This window comes from Oncorhynchus kisutch, linkage group LG4 (genome assembly GCF_002021735.2).
Source record: "Oncorhynchus kisutch isolate 150728-3 linkage group LG4, Okis_V2, whole genome shotgun sequence".
In the NCBI taxonomy this organism is placed as follows: domain Eukaryota; kingdom Metazoa; phylum Chordata; class Actinopteri; order Salmoniformes; family Salmonidae; genus Oncorhynchus; species Oncorhynchus kisutch.
The window spans coordinates 49137011-49152721 of NC_034177.2; the positions used below are offsets into that span (position 1 = coordinate 49137011).

Sequence of the window (15711 nt, forward strand, 5' to 3'; positions counted from 1 at the left end):
GCTAGGGTAGAAACGGAATGTGGACATGACTGTAGAGTTAGGGTTGCTGTTGAGGCTAGGGTTAAGGTTGAACCTGGAGGAGGACATGATGTTTGGGTTAGGGTAAGAAAAAGCAGTAATTATGGCCTATCCAAAGGTCCAAAATGTAAATCAAGGTTTGATCTCTGCTGACTAGAAGTGGTTCTCCTCTTTCTTCAAACTAGGGCCATTGTTCTAGAGATTATGTTATAATTAGAAAAACTGTATTGTCCACACAATGTGCATATCTTTTCATTGACAGGCAGCAGTGGGTGACAATAAGTAGCACAGACACGGCCCCGTCCCCTCGTCCCTTTTGTGGTGAGTTTAGTAATGGCGCCCATATGAGGGCCTAATTACCGTCTCGGCAGGCCCCGCAACAAAGTCGCTCTTGTTATGCCATCATCCAATTCACACAATCAGATTTCGCAAAAATGGAACTAATCTCATTCCTTCACATGCCATTACCTTGATCTGAGAACCTTGTGCCTGTTCTACAGACAGACAGGATTTGCTGTGTCCCCGTCCAGATGAGAGAATGATTTTAATTTAGTGAGAGAGACTCACTAACTAGAGAGGCTCCAGCAGGCAGGAAGCGCCCAGGCTCACACCAGACACGTCTTCACCTGTCCGTCTGCATTCCGACTCTAAATTTGACCAGATTTGAAGCGGCGTACTTCGGGGCTGGACTTTGGCCAAAACAAAAAAGCTACATCTAAACATGACTGCTGTAGGCAGCAGGGTTTACTGATGTTGAATTTATTCACAGAGCGTAATGTGTCATCTGTTGTGTGGTAGAGTGTTAGGGGGTGTTGATGTTAAGGATACATTTTTTAGAGTAAATGATACTGTAAATTCTTTCACACAAATGTACTGGAAGGGAACACAACTTCTGTGATGGTAGGAATAATACCTTAAGAATTGAAAACAATTTGTTTTTAATACTTTCTCAATCTGTTTTTCTCCCTCATTCACTGGCTCAACAGCCAAGGTTCAGTTACATTGTGTAATACTGCCATCTGTTGGCATGTGTGCATCTATACTATACAATTTGATGAATAGACATGGTCACTGTATGTCATCTATGTATCTAATGTATTGACATTTATGTGCAATCATCAACATTTGAGACACTTGTTGCTCCATACTGTGTTTCTGTAATTAGATAGTCACTATGGCTGTGCTTTTTAATTTTTTTATTTTACCTATATTCAACTAGGCAAGTCAGTTAAAGAACAATTTCTTATTTTAAATGATGGCAGAACGACAGATTTTTACCTTGTGGGTTCAGGGATTGCAACCTTTCAGTTACTAGTCTAACGCTCTAACCACTAGGCTACCTGCCACTTTAGTAATAAGGGAAAGGGGAATATGGAGCAGAACAGGATGGGGGAAAAGTTGACAGATTCGCTGTTTGTTTTCTTAGAATTGAAAATTAAATGAATATATTTTTGTTAGTTCGCTGCATCTGAATGGAGTTTCAAAGATCGTGTGGCACTACAGTTGTTTTATTTGAGACCAAAAAATATTGAGCTCCATTTGAAAGTTGATTGAATTAATACATTTCTCTCTCTGCCCTGGAAGCATGGCCTTCCTCATTTCGGGATCATACTCTTGAGCTATTGCTTAGCCTATGGTTTTGTGAAATTAAGTTTTTATTGTTTAGATTTCTTCTCCTTTTTATGACTGAGAGGCCTGTTGCTATCTCCAACATGCATTACATTCAAAATAAACCACATACCTGTATGACCCACTCCACAGCAGTTTCACTTGCTGGAAACCGGAAGGGCAACATAGACCCTCATTCACTGCCCAGAGATAAATAAAATGAATGCCATTTCTATTTGTAATACTCGTTTCGTGTGTCACTTATGGGATACGCCTAGGGGTGTCATAAGCTTGAGGTATCCAATCACACAGCGTCTTTTGGAGACAGACCGGTCCACTGGCAGCTTCATTAAATAGTACCCGCAAAACACCAGTCTCAACGTCAACAGTGAAGAGGCGACTCCGGGATGCTCTTCACTACTATTTAATGAAGCTTCCAGTTGAGGACTCGTGAGGCGTCTGTTTCTCAAACTAGAAACTCTAATGTACTTGTCCTCTTGCTCTGTTGTGCACCGGGGCCTCCCACTCCTCTTTCTATTCTGGTTAGTGACAGTTTGTGCTGTTCTGTGAAGGGAGTAGCACACAGAGATCTTACGAGATCTTCAGTTTCTTGGCAATTTCTCACATGGAATAGCCTTCATTCCTCAGAACAAGAATATACTAATGAGTTTCAGAATAAAGTTATTTGTTTCTGACCCTTTTGAGCCTGTAATCGAACCCACAAATGCCTATGCTCCAGATACTAGTCTAAAGGACAGTTTTATTGCTTCTTTAATCAGAACAACAGTTTTCAGCTGTGCTAACATAATTGCAAAAGGGTTTTCTAATGATCAATTAGCCTTTTAAAATGATAAACTTGGATTCGCTAACACAATGTGCCATTGGAACACAGGAGTGACGGTTGCTGATAATGGGCCGGCCTATGTAGATATTCCATAAAAAAATGGTCTATTTCCAACTACAATAGGCATTTACAACATGTACAATGTCTACATTGTATTTCGGATCAATTGTTATTGATGTTATTTTAATGGACAAACAATTTGCTTTTATTTTAAAAAACAAGGACATTTGTAAGTGACCCCAAACTTTTGAACGGTAATGTATGTATATTGACGCAACACACTTTCACACTCTTTAACACTCTTCACATAAGCTGCTGCCACTCTGTTTATGATCTATCCTGATTGACATTTTACCTCATACCCCTGCATATTGATTCTGTACCGGTATTCCTTGTATAGTCTTGTCATTGTTATTTTATTGTGTTACAATTTTGTAACATTTTTTTTATACATTGTTCTTACTTTTTACCTCTGCATTGTTGGGAAAGGGGGCGTGTAAGTAGGCATTTCACGGTAAGGTTGTACCTGTCTTATTCGGCACATGAGACAAATGACATTTTATTTGATTCCCCCCACTCTGGACCGAGTAAGGAAACAAGGATTATCTCTTATCTTGGTAGCCCCTCGATGACCATGGAGGCCCTGGTTAGCAGAGATTATTCTCCTGCTTATGAAAAGGCAACTACATTTACACATGTATCTTTTGGCCCAGGGGAACAGGAAGATTTCCCTCCTTCACCAAGTATCTATGATCCTCTGGGGCCTGGCCTGGTGGTAGTATAAATCTGAGTGTGATAGGTTTGCCTCTCAGAGTCATTGAGACTATCCAGAGTGCAAGGGCCCCTTCTATGCTCTCACTGTATGCAAGCAAGTTATGTGTTTATGTGAGTAGTGGTGTGAACAAAAACTGTTAAAAACACTTAAGTGCCTTTTCAGCCGCTATCTCAGCCTGTCAAATAGGTATTGACTGTAACACAGTAGGGAAACGGTTTCTAAGAGTTGTTTCATGTAGGGAGCGTGTCACGTATTACGAGTATCCAAGCCTTTTACCCCGTCCTGGGACCTGTCTATTGTGCTTGAAGCAAATTTCTCAGCAATTTTGAGCCGTTGGAAAGCGTTGAAATATCTCTCCTTCAAGATGGGTTTGCTGATCAGCCTTTACACACACTGTCAGTCCACCATTTGTGCCTACAGTTTCCTCCGGGGTTATCCAATCCAATTGTCTTGCCTTAGAGCTTACGGCTTTCCCCCCGCCACCATTTACTTCTACAGAAGAAGGGTGACTCCGCCATTTATGTTCAGTACGCGCTTTGTACATATACTTGGATGGAATGAGAGCATGGCGCAAGAGTGACCAACTCTTCCTGGGTGCCCCCCCTGCCAGGGTAGGCCACTCTCTAACATATGGCTGTCCCATTGAATAGTGGAGGCTATTATATTGACTTATAATAGCAAGGGTTTTACAGCCCCCTGAGGGCTCATTCCAACAGAGGTATGGCTCTCTCTTGGGCACTGTTCAAAGGCATCGCTTTACAAGAGTTTTGCAAGGTGGTATTTGGGCCACCACCTCATACTTTAATGAGGTTTTACCGACTGGACGCTACTGTACCTTAATTGGTGCATACTGTCCTCAGCGTTGGATCCTCTGAGGGCTGATGCTGTTGAAACTACTCTGGCTTCGGAGCGCTGTCTCCAAAAGACGCTGTGGGATTGGATGCTTCAAGCTTGTGACACGCCCCTAGGAGTATCCCATAAGTGACATATCTCACTCGTATTCTCATAGAACCGGGGTTACGCAAGTAACCCAAATTTATTCCTATTCCAGTATGCCATTGCTATGGAAATATGGAAGGGGATCTCAAGAGCCAATTTACCTAGCCTTACTTTTGATGCACTGATTGTAGGTAGTATATTGCTTTTAACATTAATTAAAGAGGCTATACAGAACAATTGCCTCATGTATTTCACACAGTAGCTATCATCCTGACATTTAATGAAATTAAATTTGAAAAACAATTCAGCACCACTTGGAAGTATCTAGATCAGTGTTTCTCAACCTCTGGTTCGTGGGACGTTGCTGACTGGTCCCTGAGATGGTTTAAAGGTGACTTGAAAGGGAACCAGTGATGTAATGCCTGCTCTCATTTTGATGTGGGTTATCATATCATAGTTTTGAAAAAAGACTTGTGACATCTCAGTGGTTTTGAAATATGTATTGTTTAATCACATTTGGAAATGAAAGAAATGTGTTTGTGCAAGTGAACAAAAATGAGAAATACAAAGCCTCTCGAAAGATACACATTTGCTTACTGCTTTTGTTTGCTTTTGTTTACATTAGTCCTTGCTTTATGGAGCAGGCCTAGTATGTTAGTAGAGACCAACGGTGATGGACACAGGATTGAGATATCATCTGTATCGGCAGGATACCGCGGAAACATCAATAATAATGCGACAACAGAGAGCACATATGGTCACATATCCACAGAATATATAGTGTCTTTCTTTCTCTTCCGTGGGGGTGGGTCAGTAAAATGTGCTCCGCTTCAATATGTAGGGCCTCCGAGCTTTGGTGTTTTTCACCTGCCTCTTAAAAATATACGGTGATTTCCTTTTGAGCGGGTTGTCCCTGTTTCGATCGGCGTCAAGCACCTGTAAAGAAAGACAGTATAAGCCACTCCTGAGACTCTTCTGTGGTGCATAATGCCATGAAAACAAATGTATTCCTTGTACATTGACCTAAAAAACAAACACAATGTATGAAGCGAGCTGATATAAAAGATCATTACACAGGTGCACCTTGTGCTGGGGACAATGAAATGTGCAGTTTTGTCACACAACACAATGCCACAGATGTCTCATGTTTTGAGGGAGAGTGTAATTAGCATGCTGACTGCAGAAATGTCCACCAGAGCTGTTGCCAGATAATTTTATGTTAATTTCTCTACCATAAACCACCTCCAACGTCGTTTGAGAGAATTTGGCAGTACATCCAACTGGCCTCACAACTATGTTCAACATTGTGAACATAGTGCCCCATGGTGGCGTTGGGGTTATGGTATGGTCAGGCAAAGCTACGGACACCGAACACAATTGCATTATATCGGTGGCAATTTAAATGCACAAAAATACAGTGACAAGACCCTGAGGCCCATAGATTAGGGCCTAATTTATTTATTTCAATTGACTGATTTAGTCATATGAACTATAACTCAGTAAAATCTTTGAACTTGTTGCATGTTCAGTATATGTTCCAGGGCAGGGTAGCCTAGTGGTTAGAGCGTTGGACTAGTAACCGGAAGGTTGCGAGTTCAAACACCCGAGCTGACAAGGTACAAATCTGTCGTTCTGCCCCTGAACAGGCAGTTAACCCACTGTTCCTAGGCCGTCATTGAAAATAAGAATTTGTTCTTAACTGACTTGCCTGGTAAAATAAAAAAATATATATAGCACACCATGCAGCTGTGTGTTAGACCGAGATCAATCAGATCCAGCGTTAACCGCTGATGTTTTGGCAGTGTCAGAGGTGTAACTGCGTTGGAGCTGTCAAATCGGTGAGCAGCTGCTCTTGATCATTGTCATGAAACCACACCTGTCCCACTCGCATTAGGTACTAACGTGTCAAACAGTGCCCCTCTGTCTTTGTATGTGTAGCCAATGTATCTGATGCTGTCTGGCCAAAAAGAGTATGACATGTCACATCATTTTTTTACCAGAATGAGTATGTGGCTATATAGAAATAATATCGAGGTGTCGATTACATCTCACATTCCAGTGTTCAAACTTGTAAACAAGGCTGCATTGGATTTCTCGTAATGTGACTCCGTGCAACTAATGGCAATGTATTTATGCATTAGGTACAAGGACAGGGACCGCTTGTGGATTTGACAACTCTAACGCAGTTCCGCCTCCGACACTGTGAGAAACAACTGCTATGACGATGTTGGCTAAAACATATCTGTTTAAATAGAGCCCTTAAACAAGTGTTTAGTGTGTTGTTCCATGCATGATAAAGCAAGTCCTAATCTGTATAGCCAGGCTAAAGAGTCTACCACGATGTGTGAGGAGCCGTGGAGTTGACAATGTGCATATCGACATGATGGAGACGTTTGAGAAAAGATGAGGAGGAGGTGCATTTAATGAGGTGTGTTTACTGTCGTAAGGAGGCTGGCATGGAGGCTGAGTGTGACTGAGGGGTATGTGTGTGGCCCTGTTTTTGTGTGGGTATGAGATGCTTCTCCCTGTAGACCAGAGATGGGCAACTCCAGGCCTCGGGGGCCTGACTGGTGTCACACTTTTTCCCCAGCTAACACACCTGACTCCAACAATCAACTAATCATGATCTTCAGTTTAGAATGCAATTAGTTTAAATCAGCTGTACTTGTTAGGGACGGGGAAAAAGTCGGACACCACTCCGCCTCTGAAGAGGTGCCCATCCCTGCTGTAGACTAAGGGCTTGATTACAATCAGGTTTGCTTCAGCCAACATCCGCATAGCGGTTGTTTTGGGGGTGTAGGAGGTGGAACTGCGTTAGAGTTTTCAAATCCACAAGTGGCTCCCGGCATTATAGCTAAAGCGAACATTGCCATTGGCTGCACTGAGTCGCATTAACAGAAATCCCATGCAGCCTTGTTTACAAGTTCGAACACTGGAAGTGAGATGTAATCTACACCTCGATTCGGAAGATAGAAATCCTCATTATTTCGTTGAATGATTTTTTCATTTCAGCGTAATTATCTCTATCTAGCCTCCACTTTGTCATTCTGAACTTTAACACGAGTGGGGTGGTTGCGACTTCATGAAAATTATATCAAGAGCAGCTGCTCACCAATTTGACGGTTCCAACTCTGCCAAAACATCTGCATTGCAGGTGTCTGCTATCGCTGGTTAACGCTTGATCTGATTGACTCTAGGCCCTAGAGTGCTTATCCCTCTGCGTGTTTACTGTGTGTGTGTTTGTGTGACTCACTTGAAATGTATATGACTGCATGACAGATGTTCTATTCAAATGTGAGAATTGCTCTCCGTGCATGAGCATCTGTTTTTGTAGGTATGGGTGTCCCTCACCTCTCGGGGCTGCAGCACTCTGCAGATCTGCAGTAGGTCTAGAAGCTTGTCCAGGGGCTCAGGAAGGGAGGCCAGTCTCTCCCACAGCTCCTCCTCAGTGTTATACTCCTCCTGTTCTCTCCACGACAGGCTATTCATCAGGCTGTTCACCATCCTGCACACATTCACCAGGGACACACGCCAGTAGGGGGCGCCCTGCTTGCTCTGTTTCATCTAGGAGGAGCATATAAATAAATACTAGGACTACGATATACATAAACACTTGCATGTGTGCATAGGTGTGCTTTGCCTTTGCACTCTCTCATGGATCAGTCAGATCTAACTAGCTTCAATCCTGCTGTATCATAATCTAGTTTGGATGGTGTGGTGCCCGTTGGGGCCTCTGTGCGTGGGCCGACTCGTTAACACAGCACAGCCCAGACTCTCTCCCGGGTGTCACTGAGTCGTAAGGAACAGAAGATTGGTGCTTCTAAATCACTTTAAATCCCATCATCTTTCCTTTATGGATGGCAAAGGACAACACTTTTATTTTCTGCATCTCCATTGTTGAGTTGTTAGATATTACATATGGATTTGGAGGCCATGGGGGAGAAATGTCACAGAGTGGATTATTTTGTACTGAGCAGACTGAGGATAAACCACAGAAAGGACGTCTTAGTCCGTTGGATACTCCTGTGAATTCCTTACGATATTGACATTTAGAAAACCCTACCGACCTCAAATACAAATGAGCTCTTGTTAACTTCCAAATGAACAGTTTGTTAAGACACTGAGTGTTGAGACGAGAGGTAGGTACACTTTTAATTGTGCAGAAAGGTCACTTCACATTACATTTCTATGTAGCCCCTTCTTTCCCCAGTGTGTTCTCTCTCATTGTCAGTTAATTATTGAGGGACTGAGGGACGGAAAATAGTTTTTATGGAGCAGTCCAATAATGCCAGCAACCAGAGTAGAGGGACTAACTGCCGTTTCAAGTAGCCCCTGTCCCCACTTCTATGTCTCTCATGACAGCTCTGGGTGGCGAGATTAGTTACTGGCTAGATTTCTACATCAGACATTTTTAAGACAGTGACTACTGGTATATCCAGAATTTGGAAAAATGTAATTGATCTCACCTAACCAATTGATTTAGTCATCATTATTTTCTATTAAGAAAATCAAGTGTCTGTCACGTTCGTCAGAACGAGGAGACCAAGGCGCAGCGTGATAATACATTCTTCTTTTAATTAAACGAAGAACACTTAACGAACGTGAAGCTACAATAACGGAGTGCTGACAGGCAACTACACATAGACAATAACCCACAAAACCAAAATGGAAAATGCAACCTAAATAGGATCCCAAATCAGAGACAACGATAAACAGCTGCCTCTGATTGGGGACCAATTCAGGCCACCATAGACATACAAAAACCCTAGACAGGACTCCCGACCGCAAACCTGAACATATAGGGGAGGGTCCGGGTGGGCATCTACCCTCAGGGGCGGCTCTGGTTCTGGACGCTGGCCCCTTCCTTACACTGAGCCCGCTCTTGTAGCACTGACCCGTGGATCATCGCCGGAGGCTCTGGACTGAGGATCCTCACCGTAGGCCCCGGGCTGGGGACCCTCGCTGTGTGGACCATCGCCGGATGTTCTGGACTGGGGACCGTCGCTGGGACCCCGGACTGGGGACCATCGCTGGAGACCCCAGGCTGGGGACCGTCGCTGGAGACCCCGGGCTAGGGACCGTCGCTGGAGACCCCGGGCTGGGGACCGTCGCTGGAGGCTCCGGACCATGGCCTGTCGTTGGAGGTTCCGGACTGTGGCCCGTCGTTGGAGGTTCCGGACTGGGTACTGTCGCCGGACGCTCTGGACTGGGTACTGTCGCCGGACGCTCTGGACTGCTGAGGCACACTGTAGGCCTGGTGCGTGGTGCCGGCACTGGTGGTACCGGGCTGGGGACACTCACCTCAGTGCGAGTGCGAGGAGCAGGAACAGGGCGTACTGGACTGCCGAGGCGCACTGTAGGCCTGGTGCGTGGTGCCAGCACTGGTGGTACTGGGCTGGTGACACGCACCTCAGGGCGAGTGCGGGGTGGAGGAACAGGATGCACTGGACTGTGGAGGCGCACTGGAGGTCTGGAGTGTAGAGCTGACACAACCTGTCCTGGCTGGATGTTTATTTTCACCCTGCAAATGCGGGGCGCTGGCACAGGATGCACTGGGCTGTGCAGACTCACCGGAGACACAGTACGCAGAGCCGGCGCAGGATATCCAGGAGCGCTGAGCTGGCACCCTCCTTCCTGGCTGGATGCCCATTCTAGCCTGGCCAATGTGAGGAGCTGGAATAGAGCGCACCGGGCTAGAATAGCGCACTGGAGACACGGTGCGCTCTATCGCATAACACGGTGCCTGACCAGTAACACGCTCCCCACAGTAAGCACGAGGAGTTGGCTCAGGTCTCCGACCTGACTGATTCAATCTCCTCGTGTGCCCCCCCCAAACAATTCTTGGGGCTGCCTCTCGGGCTTTCGTGCTAACCTTGTACCTTCATATCGTCACCGTTCCTCCATTCTCCGGTATTTCTCCTCGTAGTATCACCGTTCTGCTTTCGCTGCCTCTATCTCCTCCTTAGGACGGGGAGCCAGGTCCATTTCCCCATTATGCGCTGTTCCTCCTTTTCATGCTGCTTGGTCCTGGTTTGGTGGGTTATTCTGTCACGTTCGTCAGAACGAGGAGACCAAGGCGCAGCGTGATAAGAATACATTCTTCTTTTAATTAAACGAAGAACACTTAACAAACTGACAAAATAACAAAACAAACGTGAAGCTACAATAACAAGTGCTGACAGGCAACTACACATAGACAATAACCCACAAAACCAAAATGGAAAAACCAACCTAAAATAGGATCCCCAATCAGAGACAACGATAAACAGCTGCCTCTGATTGGGAACCAATTCAGGCCACCATAGACATACAAAATCCCTAGACAGGTCAAAAACACACATAACCACCCTGACCTGACCAAAATAATACATAAAACATAGATAACTAAGGTCAGGGCGTGACAGTGTCGGCATATGCATTTGCATGCAGCAGTTATAAATTGACCTGACAGATGCTTCATGAAGTAATAAAACTGTTGTTTCACAGCCTGCAAACAAGTGTCATTGAAACAACAGTCAACCTATTCCAACATTAGGAAACGGATCCCCCACCTTACCATGTATGTTTATAATCTGTGTGTAAAAGAAAAAGGGAAAAGACAAAGCCACAAGTGTCTACTACAACATTGCCTCTCCGGTGTCTTCTAATCTAGAGCACTCTATCAGTCATCTGGTGACTTATGATTACAATCAGCCCCCCAAGGAACCCTTGGAACATTGTAAGCGATAAATCACAGAGCTTATTTGTCATAGTCGTGTCTCAGTGTGTCCCTCTCATCTCCATTCATTTATCAGACAGAGTGGGGAGGAGGGAGTAGGGATTGAGAGAGCGTATGCGTTTGTGTGCGTGTCACGCATGCGTGTGTGTTGCGTGCTCATGTGCAAATGTGCGTGTGTGTGCACGAGAATGTGTGTGTGCATGTGTGTGTTTTGGCCGCGCGGCGCTATGTTGCTGTCAGGACCATCTGAATGGTATTAGCTCAGGTAATCAGGCTCCAGGCTCCACTAGATCCAGTTCTATCTTCTTCATTTCCTCTCGCCTGTCTACGGAGTATCTGGCACGATAAATGGTCATATAGAAAACAAAAAATAAAAAGCAATTATGTTATACCTAAATGATTTCATTTTCAACACTTTATCATTCCTGTGCGTGTGTGTATGCATGTGTGAGTTGAAAAGTGATGATGCGATTTTGAAAGCTTTATTGATGGTTCTAGATGGAACATTATATTCATCTCAAAGACCGTATATCTTAACACTAACCCAGAAACCTGTGAAACTATGAACAAATAGAATCCCTGATGAGCCAATTCAATTGAAACAAAAACGAACAAGAGAGAAAGCGGACATATCCAGGCTCCATAAAAGAGCACCTGCACTACGGGGGCACTAACTGTGTGCACGGACGCACACACACACACACACACACACACACACACACACACACACACACACACACACACACACACACACACACACACACACCTCAGATCTGACAGGTGCACAGAGGAAGCAGCGCAGTACCTTTGAAGTGAAGAGACTGTTCAACAGCTCTTCCTCTATTGCCTGCTGTTCCTGGTCAACATCTGTCAGATAGACACAAAACAAGAGTTATAATACAGGTTTATCGTAGTACAGGTATAAAGGTATTATACAGGTAGGTACATAATAATACAGGTTTATCGTAGTACAGGTATAAAGGTATTATACAGGTAGGTACATAATAATACAGGTTTATCGTAGTACAGGTATAAAGGTATTATACAGGTAGGTACATAATAATACAGGTTTATCGTAGTACAGGTATAAAGGTATTATACAGGTAGGTACATAATAATACAGGTTTATCGTAGTACAGGTATAAAGGTATTATACAGGTAGGTACATAATAATACAGGTTTATCGTAGTACAGGTATAAAGGTATTATACAGGTAGGTACATAATAATACAGGTTTATCGTAGTACAGGTATAAAGGTATTATACAGGTAGGTACATAATAATACAGGTTTATCGTAGTACAGGTATAAAGGTATTATACAGGTAGGTACATAATAATACAGGTTTATCGTAGTACAGGTATAAAGGTATTATACAGGTAGGTACATAATAATACAGGTTTATCGTAGTACAGGTATAAAGGTATTATACAGGTAGGTACATAATAATACAGGTTTATCGTAGTACAGGTATAAAGGTATTATACAGGTAGGTACATAATAATACAGGTTTATCGTAGTACAGGTATAAAGGTATTATACAGGTAGGTACATAATAATACAGGTTTATCGTAGTACAGGTATAAAGGTATTATACAGGTAGGTACATAATAATACAGGTTTATCGTAGTACAGGTATAAAGGTATTATACAGGTAGGTACATAATAATACAGGTTTATCGTAGTACAGGTATAAAGGTATTATACAGGTAGGTACATAATAATACAGGTTTATCGTAGTACAGGTATAAAGGTATTATACAGGTAGGTACATAATAATACAGGTTTATCGTAGTACAGGTATAAAGGTATTATACAGGTAGGTACATAATAATACAGGTTTATCGTAGTACAGGTATAAAGGTATTATACAGGTAGGTACATAATAATACAGGTTTATCGTAGTACAGGTATAAAGGTATTATACAGGTAGGTACATAATAATACAGGTTTATCGTAGTACAGGTATAAAGGTATTATACAGGTAGGTACATAATAATACAGGTTTATCGTAGTACAGGTATAAAGGTATTATACAGGTAGGTACATAATAATACAGGTTTATCGTAGTACAGGTATAAAGGTATTATACAGGTAGGTACATAATAATACAGGTTTATCGTAGTACAGGTATAAAGGTATTATACAGGTAGGTACATAATAATACAGGTTTATCGTAGTACAGGTATAAAGGTATTATACAGGTAGGTACATAATAATACAGGTTTATCGTAGTACAGGTATAAAGGTATTATACTGGTAGGTACATAATAATACAGGTTTATCGTAGTACAGGTATAAAGGTATTATACAGGTAGGTACATAATAATACAGGTTTATCGTAGTACAGGTATAAAGGTATTATACAGGTAGGTACATAATAATACAGGTTTATCGTAGTACAGGTATAAAGGTATTATACAGGTAGGTACATAATAATACAGGTTTATCGTAGTACAGGTATAAAGGTATTATACAGGTAGGTACATAATAATACAGGTTTATCGTAGTACAGGTATAAAGGTATTATACAGGTAGGTACATAATAATACAGGTTTATCGTAGTACAGGTATAAAGGTATTAAATAATACAAAAATACAGCTCCAATTCTGAAGTAACCATTTCAGTAAAAACGTGGTTTCTATCGCCTGGGTTTTTCTAGCATAGTCTACAACACATTTATCCAACTTAATTTATCTGTTTGGTGCCAATTTTGCCCTCATAGACTATTCCTAACGAGACTATTAATGTTCTGTTGGAGCCTGATCCATTGTGCCCCATGAAATCTTGAGCAAAAGCTCAAGCAAAAACAGCTCAAAGCCTTGCTAGATTTAATACTTTTTTTTTTACATTCCATTTTGGAGCGTGTCACAGAGTTCAGATGAAACTAATCTTGCTTAGATGTTTAACTTAATGTTGATTAGATGTTGAACTTGATTCAACTTGACGTTGAATCAAATCCCTTTTGCTCCTTAAGCCAGGGAGTCAAGGCTTTTTGGGGCGCAGCTAGATCGATTCACCCCTTTCCAACACCCACAGCAACATCTATGTAACAGTTTGTTTCTCTGACGGAGATATGTGCTTAATAAGCTCAACCGAACAGTGTGACGTCCTGGAGCGCTTCAGTTGGCTGCCCCAGCACTAAAACCCCCGAGTCACCGAGGCTAGGGCATTGATTCAACAATTAGATGGATACATTGTGCTGTGCTAGAACAGAGGTACACACACACCCCATAGCGCTGCAGGTCTACCCTACGAAAACTTTGCACAATAAATACCTCAGAGCAGTTATGCCTTCTTGATAGGAATATGTGGGTAATCACTGGATGTGAATAGATAAGATAAACACCTGGGTAAACAATGGAGGTATAGATAAGATAACTAAAGTGTGCGTGGTGAAATCCACCTGTTGCAAGAGTACGTTCCCGATGAGAGTCATTCAGTTAGTCCCTGGTCTCTGAGACCATTTCCTGTTCTTTCAAGGTAAACATCGAACTGAATCAGTTGACAGTGCAACAAAAATAATACCCAGTAAGGGTTGCAAATGAATTAACATCAAAAGGAAAGTATGTGAAAGGATACCCGTGCTTACCTGAACATAACATGCCACACGGCAAACAGAGGAGAAGCACACAAGCCAGCTGTGCCTGCATCTTCGTACAAATCCCACGCTCTGAATCCACCCTAGCTAAGCAGGACCCAAGTCCATAGGGTTAAGGGGTCAAATGCAGAAAGCGAGAGAGAAACAGAGAAGTGGGAGGTGGAGTAGGAATGTACTCAGTTTGTTTTGTCCTTGTCTTCTCTTCGTCCTGTCAGTGACAGTGTCTGCCTGTGTCCCCTTGGCTTTAGTGAATGTAAAAGTGAAGAGGAGTGGGCTTCATTCCCTCAGTATATAAGAGGTAGAATGATGTCACTGGACCACTCTCTCACCCCCCCCCCCTCTCTCCCTCTACCCACAAGCCCCTGTCATCGTGACATCAGACATCACCCCCCCGCCATCACACATCAAGGTTTTGCGTCATACAACTTTTAGACGTGGTTATTTACATATATGTATTTATATTGATTACTTTAGAGTGGATAGCTTGATTGTTTTGCTGATTTGTTTGTAGAGGCGAGTCGTGTGTATGAAGACCCCTGTCTCACTGGGATTCAGGGAACACACTCAGGGCTCTACAAATACTCTATGAACAAATGTATTTCTTGGTGTTTTGAGTGTAAGTGGTATCTCATCAAGCCTATAGATCTATGTGGTAAAATGAAAGTTGCATCACTCTTTTACCTTGAGAACAAATGCTTTGATGTAAGTATGGTTAGGGATAAGAACGGGTGTGATATGTCAACCTCAACTCAGTTAAGAAGCATCTACATTAATAAATATGTAATGATTCTATTGATATATCTTTTTTTATCATATTTTTTTGTAATAACTATTTTGAATAGATTAACGACTGCCATCAAAACCCATAGGCTACTGGTAATCCCAAACACTGATTTATAGTCTAATTGTGCCATAGGCCATACCATCGCACTCCAGCTAGACAACACTCACAAGCAAATGATGGCCACATGCGCTCCCATTGGGCTTTCATATGCTGCCTACCCAAGCAGGAAAAAAATCTAATTAGACATGCTTAAATATATCTGTGATAAATATACTTAAGTATATTTAAAATGATCTTAAATAGGAACCATTTTAAATACATTTCAAATCATCTAAATTGGGACACTTTTTTTGTACTTAAAGTGTGTTTTTAGTAAACAATATAAAGAGCAAATTAAATATACAGTGCATTTGGAAAGTATTCA

At 42.5% G+C, this 15711-nt stretch overlaps 1 protein-coding gene across 1 annotated transcript; it reads right to left on the minus strand.

Annotated features, from left to right (window-relative positions):
* Positions 1–4677: 4677 nt before the first annotated feature.
* On the minus strand, positions 4678–14767 carry LOC109888718 (neurotensin/neuromedin N). Its single transcript, XM_020479891.2, has 4 exons — positions 14495–14767; positions 11708–11769; positions 7536–7748; positions 4678–5120 (listed from the first exon to the last, which is right to left on the minus strand). Exons 1-4 carry the CDS (start codon positions 14553–14555, stop codon positions 4995–4997), a joined length of 462 nt encoding a protein of 153 aa, XP_020335480.1. The 5' UTR covers positions 14556–14767; the 3' UTR covers positions 4678–4994.
* Between the last annotated feature and the right edge of the window lie 944 nt (positions 14768–15711).

Coding starts and splice junctions, on each gene's coding strand:
- LOC109888718 (XM_020479891.2), bottom strand. CDS start 14,555: ATGCAGGCACAGCTGGCTTGTGTGCTTCTCCTCTGTTTGCCGTGTGGC. Junction 11,770..14,494: donor GTGTGGCATGTTATGTTCAG/GTAAGCACGGGT, acceptor TCTATCTGACAG/ATGTTGACCAGGAACAGCAG. Junction 7,749..11,707: donor ACAGTCTCTTCACTTCAAAG/GTACTGCGCTGC, acceptor TGCTCCTCCTAG/ATGAAACAGAGCAAGCAGGG.